A 12,421-nucleotide genomic window follows, 5' to 3' on the forward strand; every position below is an offset into this window, starting at 1 on the left:
GAATGTGAACATATTTATCTTAAAATCAACCCAAAGCCAACATTATCAATATTGGGGAAATGGGATAAGAAGGCTTCTTATCAGAAACCACGAGCAGATACCATCTTTCATTTTAAACAGACAGAAAATGATTAAAAGATTTTGTTTGGTTTGGTTTAGTTGCAGATAAACCCAGACCAGTGAACATTTTCATTATCCTAATCATTCTAATATTTATCTGCAAACTGTGTGAGAAGAAGCAAATGGAAATTGAAAGCTCAGTCAAATGGCTGACTGTATTCCATCATACAGTTAGTACTAGATCATCATCTGTTTTGTACTAGAATATGGTGTAGCTGAAGTTACTGCTTCAGTCCTGCTTTCTGTCTCTCTAGTAGTTCATACGTGGTACAATTTTGAAGTGGAAGTGAAAATTTACAAACTGTTGACTTACAAAAACCTGGCCACTGCCCATTTATATTTTGCCACATGAATAGATCTGCAGTATATCTCAGGAAAGCCTTTAGAGCTGGGAGGCTTTTAAAAAGTCACAAATTCGTACTTGAAGGCATGAGCAAGGATTGGCTGTGAGCCATTTTTCACTTTCTACTTCTAATCAGAATTTCTAGCACCTTTTAGCTCTGAAACAAACAAACAGACAACCTCACCAAACTGTCTGGGGTATTTCTAATTTCTTTTATCAGAGCTCCTTTCACAGTAAATGTTACAATTGATTTATTCTTCAGAGAAGTAGTAGAGCTGAAGCTTACACATTTAACACTATTTACTTTCTTCAAACATTTTACAAATACAGGAACAGACTGAAAAAAAATCTTTAAGATTATACATAAGTAGGTTATTCAAGTGGAGTTAGAATGGCATATTTAAAAGGAGGAACATTTTTCATAGAAAAAGAACTCACTAAGACAGTTAAAAACTCCAAATTGAAATATTAAGTTTTCCCTTCTGATTTAAAAGGGAGAGTGTGTTCTTCTGAATAATTTTAGGAAGTAAAAAGGTGAACTCCTTAAGTATCAGACAAAAGAGTCTTACATTTTACTAGACTTTATTATATCATAATTTTTTTCTTTCTTTTAGGATTGGAAGAAAAAAATTGTAGGATGTAGTTATCTGTAAAAATGAAGTAATAATGCATATATACCCAAATGTCTTTCTGAGACTGCTCAACCTGAAAAATGATTGCTGCTGCTGTGACTAGATTTAGAGATTAGGTTTTCCTGCAGAGATTATGTTAAGAATGTAAAATACTCTTACAAGTAGTTGTTTTTTTTTTTTTAATGTGAAGATAATTAAAACAAAATGGATAATTGTAATTTCATTGTCTATTGTTCTTTCAGCTGACTTTTTTTCAAATACATGTCTATCAGTACTGAATTTAAAATCAATTCTGAGTATGATTTAGTTTCAGTTTTATTTTCCTCATGAAAGACTATCTCTTGTTTATTGTAGTAAGAGTTGAATGATTTTTATCACACATTTTCAAAGAATTATAAGAAAATAAAATTATATAGGAATTTTTAAGATCAAGGCTATAATCTTCATTTTTGGTGGTGTTGTATTTAAAAATACAAAAAACTTAGGTTCTTTTATTAGTCAGACATGAAAGATTTATCTGCATTTTTATTATTGGTTCCTGGTAATATGAAAGGTGTAAATGGATAAAATAATTATGCTATATGTATTTGTAGTATTTCCTTTTTTGTTGATCACTCTCCTTATTTGTGATCTTTTTTCTTCTTATTTGTGTTTCTAGACCTTTTAACCTCAGAATTTGTTACATTTAATATTCTCACACACTCTTTATAAATACCTTATGCTTAACATTTCAGATTGAAGCTCATTTAGATACACTCATAAATGAGCAAGCGTCCTACGTGCTGACGAGAGCTGGTCTGAGTTACATTTATAATGCTCTGCAGCAACACAAACCAGAACAGGTGAGCTTACAGAATTTACTTGTTCAGGGGGTACCACTCAGTCGCCAACTAGTAGAATTTTGGCACTAACATTTTCGCAAATGGAGCTTCCTCTGAAAGCCAAAACCAATGAAAGGTTCAGTAATGTTGGTTTTTCACATGGGGCCAGGACTATTCGACGCAGGCACCTTGCAGCTGCAGCTTTCCCCTACACTGTGTGTCCAGCAGGCCTGGTGTGCAGCAGTCCTGTATCGCTGGTCTGGTACACACTGGGTCTGAATACCAGCACTCCCTTGGTTCCTAGGACATTCTAGGCCTGCTGTGTATGTAAGCAGCATTTAGTTTCTTCTTTGCTTCCTGTGGCACCACACATGGAGTCCATAGATAGCTGCATGCATTTGGTAATTGCTGCTTTTTTTTTCTTCTGTGAAAAACTTGCAGATGAGTTTAGTAGTAGTTTGAAGTAGTTTCTTCTTTCATCCTTATTTGTTGCTGTAGCTATTTTAGTACCAAGACAGTGAGATTCTCAAAGTGAAAACTTGAGATTTCTTAGAGGAGCTGAAAACTGGAATTCAGAGCTCACGCTCTCCCTTTCTTGTGAAGCACAGTTGCAATGTGGTAGGTGTTATTACAGCCCTTCTTCCCTTCAGCTGTGCCTATGTCCTTTTGTGATCTTTTGTAGAAGTGAAAAACAGTGTTTTCTGGAGAAAGCAGAACTCTGTTGGAGAGCTTTATGTTGTTTCTTCAGCTAATAATTTTGCATAAAGTGCCCAAACTCAACAGATTTTTATGTATAAAGATGAATAAATAAATGTGTAAATAATCTGATTAATAACTAGCTTCGTTTTCTATTCATGAGCCTGTCTCCCGTTTTAAAACTAATTTCAAGTTGACTAGGGCAGTTGTTAAAGGGATGTAGCAATTTTCATTTCTATCTGTGCAGCTGCCTGGCTGCAGAGGTGATGTTGTTACAGAATTTCCTAGGGGACTAAGAAGCATTTGTGCATTGTAGTGCCATACTTGCACAGGAGGTTTACTGGGAAGCAGATCTGAATTCTTCACGGTCCAAGAACAGATAGAGCAAAGTTGTTGTCTCCTAAGTCCAGATTACCAAGGGGATGTAGCCAGTTTGCAGTTCAGTTTTTGTTCTAGACCTTGTGGGAGGCTATTTTTTGCTTTATTTAATGGTGAAGAGGGAAGAAAAGGATTTGAAAGGACATATTAAGAATTCTGTACTCTCAACTTTTAATTTAAGGGAGTGGTAGTTTACAAATGAGCTGTTAACAGAATTTCATATTGTGAAAAATGGTGGTCATTTCCAAACATTTATGATCCTGTAGCAGGACCAAATAAAAATTGACTACTGAACCGATTGTACTTTATTTTTTATCTTTTTCTATATGCTAGTATGACCTTTTTTAATCCTCCTGTTTGATTACTGATTCTTAGGGTCCTCTTTCAAATTTGTCAAGTATGGATTCCGTGTCCCTGAAGGTTGCAATGGTAAGCATTTATAATTTTCATATTATGGTGGTGATGCTGTGACATGGTAAAGAATACTATTAATTATGAGATTAGAAGATATTAATCAGTAGTAGAAGATATTCATCTAATCAGTCCTACTCTTTAAGAATAGCTGAATGACATGTCTGGGAATACTTTCTTCGTTTGTAGTAATTTGACTACTTGAAGTAATAAATACATAAATTATTTCTGAAGGGCTAGTAATAGAATGTTATTTTCTAAGTCTTGAGAAGCATATCTTTACTTACAAGAATGCTGTCCCACGAGTCATCTTAAATTGCTAAAAGCAAATACTTAGCTCTAATTAGTTTTAATCACTAAAGTTTCTTTTTTTTGCCTCTATGCTTTGAAATATAGATTCTGCTATCATTTATAATCTTAGTCCTAAAGGCTTTGATTTTATGCAAATAGTTCAGCTTTACTCAGAAGTTAGATTCTGGGTGTATGTCACAGTTATGGGCTTTTTTTAAGTTGAAAGCTACAATATATTTTAAAGCAAATTATCAGCTGATATTTTTTCTTAGTGTGTGAAGGCTTTTTGCATAGAGATAGCAATATCACAGTTTAGTAGGCAATAATGTATAATCTCTCACTCTTCTTACTTAGCCAAGTTTAACTTTATTCTAAAAGTTTAACTTTAAAGGCCTGCTCATACAGCAGTGTATTTACATACCCAAGGGAAAAAAAAAAAAGGGATTTAAAAAGGTTTTTTAAAAAACTTGTATATTGAATGCATCCCAATTATGATAGTGTAACCCATTTTTTCTGTTAAGAATTTAAACCAGCAATTCCCAAGCTGGTTGGATAAACTGAGCTCTGGCACAGAGCACTCAGTGGTATACTCAGATCAGCATGCATACTTATTAATAAAACTTAGGAATTTTGCATTTAAAATATCTTCTGTTTATCATGGTCTTGTAGGCTAACAACGAATTTAAAGGCTAAAGCTTGGGGACCTTCTCTTTAAATTATATATATGTAACACTGTTATCTGTAGTGGTACATAACCATTTCCCTTGAATAGTTAAGAGAAGAATCCAGCTGTTTAATTTTGTTCATTACTTTACTTCTTCTGTGAACAAACTTTAACCAGAATGGAACCAAGTATGCTGAAATCAAACCCACGTAAATCCCGTCTATAAGCCTAATCTATTGGCTTCTCAGGGTTTAAACCAGGGGGAAGTACTTGCAGGCAGATTAAGTGGCTCCCATTTATGCTTGAAAGTTTTCCAGGTCCCAGCCTTTTAAGTTGTTTATACGTGCTTGCAAATGTGGTGCTTGTTTAAGTCCATACGCCTCTCAGCAAAAGCTCCCTTGCTTTCCAAACAAGGACAGAAAACCCCCAAAAATTAATTTGTAAGAACTGTGACTTCATTACATGTTTTTGCCTATGTTTTAAATGATGGATGAATGGGGATTTTAGGATTTACCAGCTTGAGAATGTTCATTCAGTGAATGAATGAAGAGGAAGGTTGCCATCATTAGATAAACTTACTTAGGCCTTGTCTTAGTGAGTAATTCCAAGGATGGAGATTATATAGGTTTTTTGGATAATCTGTTCAATATTTGATGCCATTCCTGGTAAGAATACTTCCTCTCACTACCTAATTAAAATGCTTCTTAGTGTAATATGTGTTCAACATTCCTTGTGTTTTCCCCTGTGAGAAGACCTGGTTTCATCTTCTCAGTAGTCATCCATTTAACCACACAGTCACAGAATGGTTTGGGTTGGAACAGACCTTAAGGACTGTCCTGTTCCAACCTTCCTGCCTTGGGACAGGGATGCTTCCCACTAGACCAGGTTGCTCAAAACCCCATCCAGCCTGGCCGTGAACACTGCCAGGAATGGGAAAGCCACAATTTTTCTGATTGACTGTTGAAGTCAGGAGTAATGTTTTTTGTTAGAATCAAAGCACTGCTCTTCCTATCACTATATTCTGTGAGAAAGAGAAGTAGGCTTAGAAGCCATTCAAGATGCCTGAAGTAGGTGATCTGCTCTTTGTTTTTTCCCAACATAAGCAGTGACTCCCTGCCAAAAAATGAAAAGAAACATGCAAAAAGAATCAAGCTACATGTGTAACTTGGACAGAGTAGATAGTAGATAGCTCTGAAGCTGTCTTGTATTCCCTCTGCATTGAATAGACTCAGTGTGATCTTCAGTGATGTATAAGTACATGCACCAGCTGCATAGGAAGCTTAGATGGATAATTATAGAAGCTGGATCCTCATTATTTGCCCTCCACTCATATTCCTCAGGGTCAGAAACAAAATTTTGGTGGCAGAGGTGCTGAAGTCAATAATTTGTTTTGGACAGTTAAGTTCTGTCTTTTAATGTAATCAGAGATGTTTTCAGAAAATGTGGTTTTGCCAATTTTTGTGTAATAGCAAGGTGTTAATATGTTGGTCTCATATTCTCTTCTCACAGGCTCAGTTTGATCGCTATCTCTCTGCTCCAGATAGTCTGGTAATGTCTCAGCTGAATTTCCTTCTGAGTGCCACTGTGAAGTAAGTACCTTGCCTCTGAATTTCTGTTATGCCTGAATAATGATCACAAAGATGAATTTGATTAGGTTTTAGTGATTCATGATGAGAATTCAAGTTGTCAGCTGTGGTGATACTTGCATTGTCCTTCAGGTCACAATTCAGTTTTGTTGACTCTCCTCTTTTTGAACAAGCAGTGAGAAGCATCTAATTCTGCAACTTTCTCAAGTAGCTGCTCTTGATTTAAGAGACACCATCAAAATGAATTGCATTAATCTATTTTAAACATGTTCTGCTGTGTCAGCAGTTTTTTGTCAACTTAGTTATAAATTGTTTTAGAACTATTTTGTAAGCTTTCCGAAGACAGGTGAAATATATAGTTCTCCAAGATTTCTTTTATCCCCACTGCTTTGTCAGTTCTAGAATTTTCACCTTTGTTGTCTTCTACTGTAGAATATTGGCATTCTGTCTCGTTGAATATTTTGCTGAGATAATTTTACTTTTCACCTAATGTATTTTTTTAGAGATTTCTTCTTTGAAGTATGGAAGTAAGAACTTCATTATCTATCTCTTATCTTGTTTTTTGAATATAGCTGAACCCTAAGGCTAGGGAAAAGTGCCACAAATTTCTTTCCAATTAAATGTGAACCACATGAAGACTTTCTGTAGTATTTAAACTCAGAGAAATATATGTTGCACTGATCAAAAACTTTCCTTGACATTTTTTTTACCACTCTTGTGAAGAATGCAGGTAACTGAATATACCAGAAACTGAGACAAGTACATCACATATTACATAATGCAACAGTATTTGGAGTTTCATTGCTAGTGCTTGTCCTCAGTAGGGTTGTATTACAGCATCTTGCAATTAAAAAGTGACATGTCAAGGAAAAAATAGTTATTGTTGGGAATTGAATAGAACAGTTTGGTAGGAAGGGACCTACAATGATCAGCTAGTCCAGCTGCCAGGTTCTCGTGCTGCATTGCTCAGGTTGTCCTCATCCAAAGACTTCCAGTGTCCCGCCATACAGGTGGAGCATGGCTGGGCACAGGGAATGCTGGTGTTTTTCAGCTGGCATTGGGTGTCCCTGCCAGATTTACCATTCCCACAGCTGGCAAGCTGACCCTGTTGTGGGAGAGCTCTGTTCTCTGTACAGAACAAACAGGGTAGCTTGACCAATAATGTCATTGAAACATCACAACTTTGCTTCTCAGTGTCAGGGCATTAAACTGTATTTTAGCTCTTGATATATTTTCTTAAGTGTAGGTCTATTTAAAAATCATAATGACAGTAAATGTATTTTGAAAGCCTCAACTCTTCATTGCTAACACAGAGGTGATTTTAAGAGGTAGATTCCATGCTACCATAAAGACTGGCACAACAAAATTACTTGAAATTAATCAATCCTTCTGTCAGATGAACCAAGACAAATTGGTTATGTAGGCACTCTTAACCTTAGCCCATTGATAAGCTTTTTAAACCTCTCAGCACATTTTAAGCTGAATTCATATTATCTTGTAGCAGTGAACAGTTGAGAGGTAAGAGGGACGCCTAGTGTGAGGTTGATTGCCATCACTGCTTCAACTCAGCTAACATGCAGAAGTTTATTAACCTGCTATAATCAGTGCTATAGGTCAGGTTCTGCTCAGAGAAAAAACAAAATAAATAAATAAATCAGTTAGCCCATTAGTCTTCAAACTACTAACTTTAAATGCAAGCAATCCTTCTGAAATTAAAATACCCATTTGCAGAGATGCATGGAGAATCACTGTCTTGATAGTCAATATTTTTGATAGTAAATGAACCTTGAAAATTCAAGCAAAACATTTAACCAGTGCTATAACTTGAATGCCTGGCTGTAGTAGTTGGAATTTTCAATTTTGAAGACATTTTTCCTGAAATCAGGTAATTGAGAGCTGTAACCTATGAGGTCTTTGGTTCTCAGAATCAGACCACATGCTTTGATAAGAGGGTATTACATACTCACTGGCAATATCATTTAAACTTTGCAGCTGTGAAGAACATTCCTTCCAACATTATCAGTGCATGCTCTTGTCTTTCAAATTCGTTCCCTCATTTAAAAAGCCTTATGCTATGTATTCATATGGTTGTTGGTCTTGAAAAGCTCTTTTCATTCGTGTTGGATCACAGAAACTGAATGCTGGAAATACTATTTTTAGCAAGTGCTGCCATTTGTGTTAGTAATAAATGTATCACGTTGTTATGGCAACTGAAATCCTAATGTACTGATTAATGACACTGACATTATTTGATTGAACAACACATGTGATTCTGTTCAGTCCTCTGAATATTTTAACAAACTTTTTTTATTTATTAATTTAGTGCACTATTTCTACACAAGTTCAGTGTGCAATGCTTTCATAAAAGATTGTCACGTTACAGTACCTTGGTGATCCCAGGCTGAGGTCAGAGACAGTTGTCTTACCTGAATACCCTGAGTATATTTCCCTTATATAGTGGGTTTGAATTTGCTATTATAAGGAGAGGGGTTTTTTTAAGGTATTCTAATAACCTAGTAATACTGGCAGTTGATGTTGTACATAAAAAAACTGGATACTGTTTGTCAGAATAAAATGCAGGTTTGGTGTTCTAATCTGCTTTCTCATAGCTTCTGTTCCTTAATGTTTCCTGTAAAGACAAAGATTTTTGTACTTCATCTTTGAAATTTCTTTAACTTGTCAATTCCCAACAGTCTGTGAATTCAGCCCTGATTTTAGTGGATGCAGTTTTGTTGCCTTTGTTTCTCTGCTGCATATTACAGCAGGGCTGAATCTGGATTTGTGGTTACCGTGGTTTCCTCAGCTTCTGCTGGAGTTCCTGTTGCATGGGTTTGGCTGTAAAATAGTTGTAACTGCTGTTCCTAATAGATAAAAATTCATCTGCTGCTGTAAGCACCATCACCATGATGATTTAAGTAAACAGATTCAATGGGCAGTGTAAAATAAAATTATTAGGTTGTCTGTAAAAAATATTAAACTTTCCAGTTAAATTTAGCATTCAGTCTGTGTGCATTGTTACTGATTTATCTCCAGAAAAATAACAGGACACAGACTTCATAGCATTGTTGGTAAAAGGTTGTGTTTTAAATCTCTGACCACTATCACTAGTTTTTGTCTGATTATGGAATCATAATGGAATCTTGCTGTCAAGATAAAGCAAATAGAATATATTTGCTAGTAGATGAAAAAAGTGTGTATTTACAAAGGACAGTGAGAAGCTACTGGAGGTAGAAGGTAAATCACTAAGTTTATCAGTCTTTTAAAAGATACAGGCGAGTGCAGGTGGGAAACTGATGTATGCAAATTAAATCCTTCTATTAGTTTCTGCTTGATTGTAGAAATAATGAAGCTCCTGTCTTGGTTATCGAGACACAATGAGAGAAGGAAGCCCTTTTTTAGAAGTTTTAATGTTTATTTTTGATGTGTATCTTTAATTCCTTGTATGTAGTACAGTTGCATTCCCTACAATTTGCAAATTATGTTATTTTGGTTTTGTTTTTAGAGAGCAGATAATAAAACAGTCAACAGAACTGGTCTGCAGAGCTTACAGTGAATTATATGCAGCTGTGATGGATCCTTCAAATGAATACAAGGATCCAGAAACCATCCTACACAGATCTCCTCATCAAGTTCAGGCACTCCTTTCATAGTCTTGCATCCCTCAGATTTATCAGAATCCATAATTCTGTACTTCTTGAGTATTTGCATTGAATTATTTTTCTGCTTTGAATTTGGATGTGTAACTGTGTATTTAAAATATGTAGGAATGCAGTTTTCTTTAATCTACTTGGCAGAAGCCTATTCTTTCCTGTGTCTTTGAATACTTTCAATAGGCCAGAAAATAGAATATAGATTGAAAATTATTTTAAAGTATTTCTCTGATGGAAGTGGACCTTGATGATGTGCAATCTTTTTGAAAAAGGAGAAAAGCTTTTTTTCCTTGCTGTACATAATCCTTTCAATTACAAGTTTAAGCAATGTCTCTTATGACCTCACCAATATTTTTATTTGCTCTATTGTCTGTTCTCTCACTCTTTTTCTCAGCCTGCCATCAGTAAACACCGATAACTGAAATTTTAATACAACTGATACACTTTGAATGACTCATGCATCACTTTTGCAGCTCATAAATCATTTCAGAATACTTGATGCTCTTTTGCAAATCCTGTTGATTAAATCTTTCAGGCAAAATTTGTGTGGTTTTTTTGCAGTCTATTATCTGGTGTTTTCTGTCAGAAAAAGAAATGTTTGAACTACACACCTGTACATAACCTGGAACTTAATGCTTTAAATTGTTTTTATAATTCTGTTTTCCTGTAAGGATTTTGGTTTAGTGCTATTGTTTTCGGTAGAAATCCTTGTATCAGTTGAAACTTGCTGATCTCCTAAGGCTGGGACCAGTTACAATGTAGGTTAGGAGAGTGGTTTGCAGAGCAGTATGGCCATTCCTCCCTCACATATACATGATTTTTGTTTTGTTTGTTTTTATGTACAGAAAAAGTCCATCTGCTCTAGTACAAGTATTCACTCAGTTCATAGTCCACCAAGAGATTTTCATGGTTTACGTAACTTGGGGTTTATGTGGGAGGGCTGGGGTGTGTTGATGTCCCAGTCTGATGTGTAGAAAGCCAAAAGTGAAGCTTTCATTTCTTTCCTCCTTTGGTGCAAGCTGAAGCTTCCCTGTGTAGAAGCCCTGATATTACAGAGTTATGATTCAGGGGAGTTCTGCTCAGGAAGAGAGCAAAATAATAAAGTAGGATACTTGTTCTCTGTTGTGTCTTGTGATAATTATCTGCAAATTCCTTAAACATAGTTATTTTTTAGGAGAGTATTGGTAAAGAGAAACCTTCAGGAAACAAAAAGTTAGTAAAATGCATTTGTGACTAGGTTTTGTTTGTTTGTTTGTTTGTTTGTTTGTTAAGGATAATTTAAGTGAACTCTTTTGTTGGAAGCATTTAACTTTTTTTCTTTGTTGCTGTAGGAGTGCCACAGAGTTGCCTGAGTTTACTCTCACATTATATGTGGCTTATTTTATGTACATCAAGGGGGAGAGGAGCAGTCATTCATATTGAATAACTTATTTTACTTTTATTAGTAGTAATAGTCCACATATAAATTACATACTTGGTGGCAGCCAAGTCTGCAGCTTAGTGTATACTTGCAAAAGAGCAAGACACAAAGAGCAGCAGCAATACATTTTAACCTCCTGCAAGACTCATTGCACGAAATGCATTCAGTGCACTCAGAAAGCAGCTTCTGTGGTAATGCCACAATAAAGCAGTAGCTCCTTTTCCAAATGGGAGTAATTTGTTGGTATAGAAAGTGTAAGTGTCTCTGGAGTTCTTGGGCCAGGCATAAATCTTCCTGTAAATATGAATGTTAGATTTATTCTGTTTAAAATCTCTAGACCTGTAAGAAAAAAATTCTAGAAGCTTAGAAAAACTCTAATGGGAAATTACCAGGTAAGGCTCTTTGTATTACTCAGATTTTGCATTGCCGTAGTATACATTCAGGCAGATGTTCATTGTTATTTAATAATGTTAATATTGCTTAATATGCCTGTAATTATTATCTAATAGAGGAAAATTACATCAGTTGTGAAAGGACTATAAATCAGCTTGAGATGAGCAGACTCATGAACTTTTTCCTGAAATAATGCTCAACCTCAGTCTCCAATAATCAGTAGCTTGCATGAGGATTAGTAAGAAGTTGCTTCCTATCTTTGATTCCATGTAGAGACTTACTCATGATTTGTCTTCTCTTGGTAAAAATGCAAAAGCTATAGAAGTTGTAGTTTAGGAAAATTAAAGTCAATCGCTAATTTTGGTCTGTGCAATTAAAGTTAATGACCAATGGTCACAAATAAGAAAGGACATCAATAAAAATATTTGACTTACTGACTCTGTCTTCCATGTTGTTACTTTCTCTCACTTGCCTTCCTATGAGTAGGAAGGAAAATGTGATTAAATTATAACCTGCCTTTCCCATCTGGGCATTTCTGACCCTTTTATTCTGCAAGTTCCCAGGATTTCCACAATGGGAACCTTGAAGCTGCAGTCCTCTGATTAGCTAGAGGATCCATAAGCATTGCAGTAAGTCACTCTGGGTGTTGGTACCTGGCCCATTTTCAGACCGGTTACTGCAGCTCTGACTTGAGCATCCCATGCCTGAAGAGATACTCCCATGGCTGGGCTGAGTCAGTCAGCCCCTGCTGTTGGTCCTTATCACTTTTCCTGGAGAGAGCAACTCCCTGCTCTGTGCTGGGCCACGTCTGGGGAAGGTGGGACAGGAGAGGGGATTCCACACTGCCCACAGCAGGCAGCGCTCCCTGCGTGTGACACCCTGACAGCCCCGTTCTGAGAACAGATGTGTTGTCTGCTACAAAGAGCACTTTCCTGGGAAGTGGGAGAACTGGGTTCTGGGCCAGAGGAGTTTGGAATCAACATATCCCATCATCCTGGCGAGCACCCAGCCCTCTG

The 12,421-nt window shown here is 36.2% G+C and overlaps 1 protein-coding gene across 3 annotated transcripts in view; it reads left to right on the plus strand.

Annotated features, from left to right (window-relative positions):
- The window catches only part of COG6 (component of oligomeric golgi complex 6), a 55,570-nt gene extending 43,728 nt beyond the window's left edge, over positions 1 to 11,842 (plus strand). For all 3 annotated transcript variants that reach the window (XM_066176077.1, XM_066176078.1, XM_066176079.1), the window contains exons 16-19: positions 1,830 to 1,937; positions 3,366 to 3,419; positions 5,866 to 5,945; positions 9,445 to 11,842. In XM_066176077.1, coding sequence (XP_066032174.1) covers positions 1,830 to 1,937; positions 3,366 to 3,419; positions 5,866 to 5,945; positions 9,445 to 9,592 — 390 coding nt within the window. In that variant the 3' untranslated portion in view covers positions 9,593 to 11,842. The remainder of the gene's footprint in view (positions 1 to 1,829; positions 1,938 to 3,365; positions 3,420 to 5,865; positions 5,946 to 9,444) is intronic.
- The last annotated feature ends 579 nt before the right edge of the window (positions 11,843 to 12,421 follow it).

The sequence above is a fragment of the Chamaea fasciata genome, unplaced genomic scaffold (assembly GCF_029207755.1).
Source record: "Chamaea fasciata isolate MVZ Bird 193981 ecotype frontalis unplaced genomic scaffold, bChaFas1.0.hap1 SCAF_2, whole genome shotgun sequence".
Taxonomy (NCBI): domain Eukaryota; kingdom Metazoa; phylum Chordata; class Aves; order Passeriformes; family Sylviidae; genus Chamaea; species Chamaea fasciata.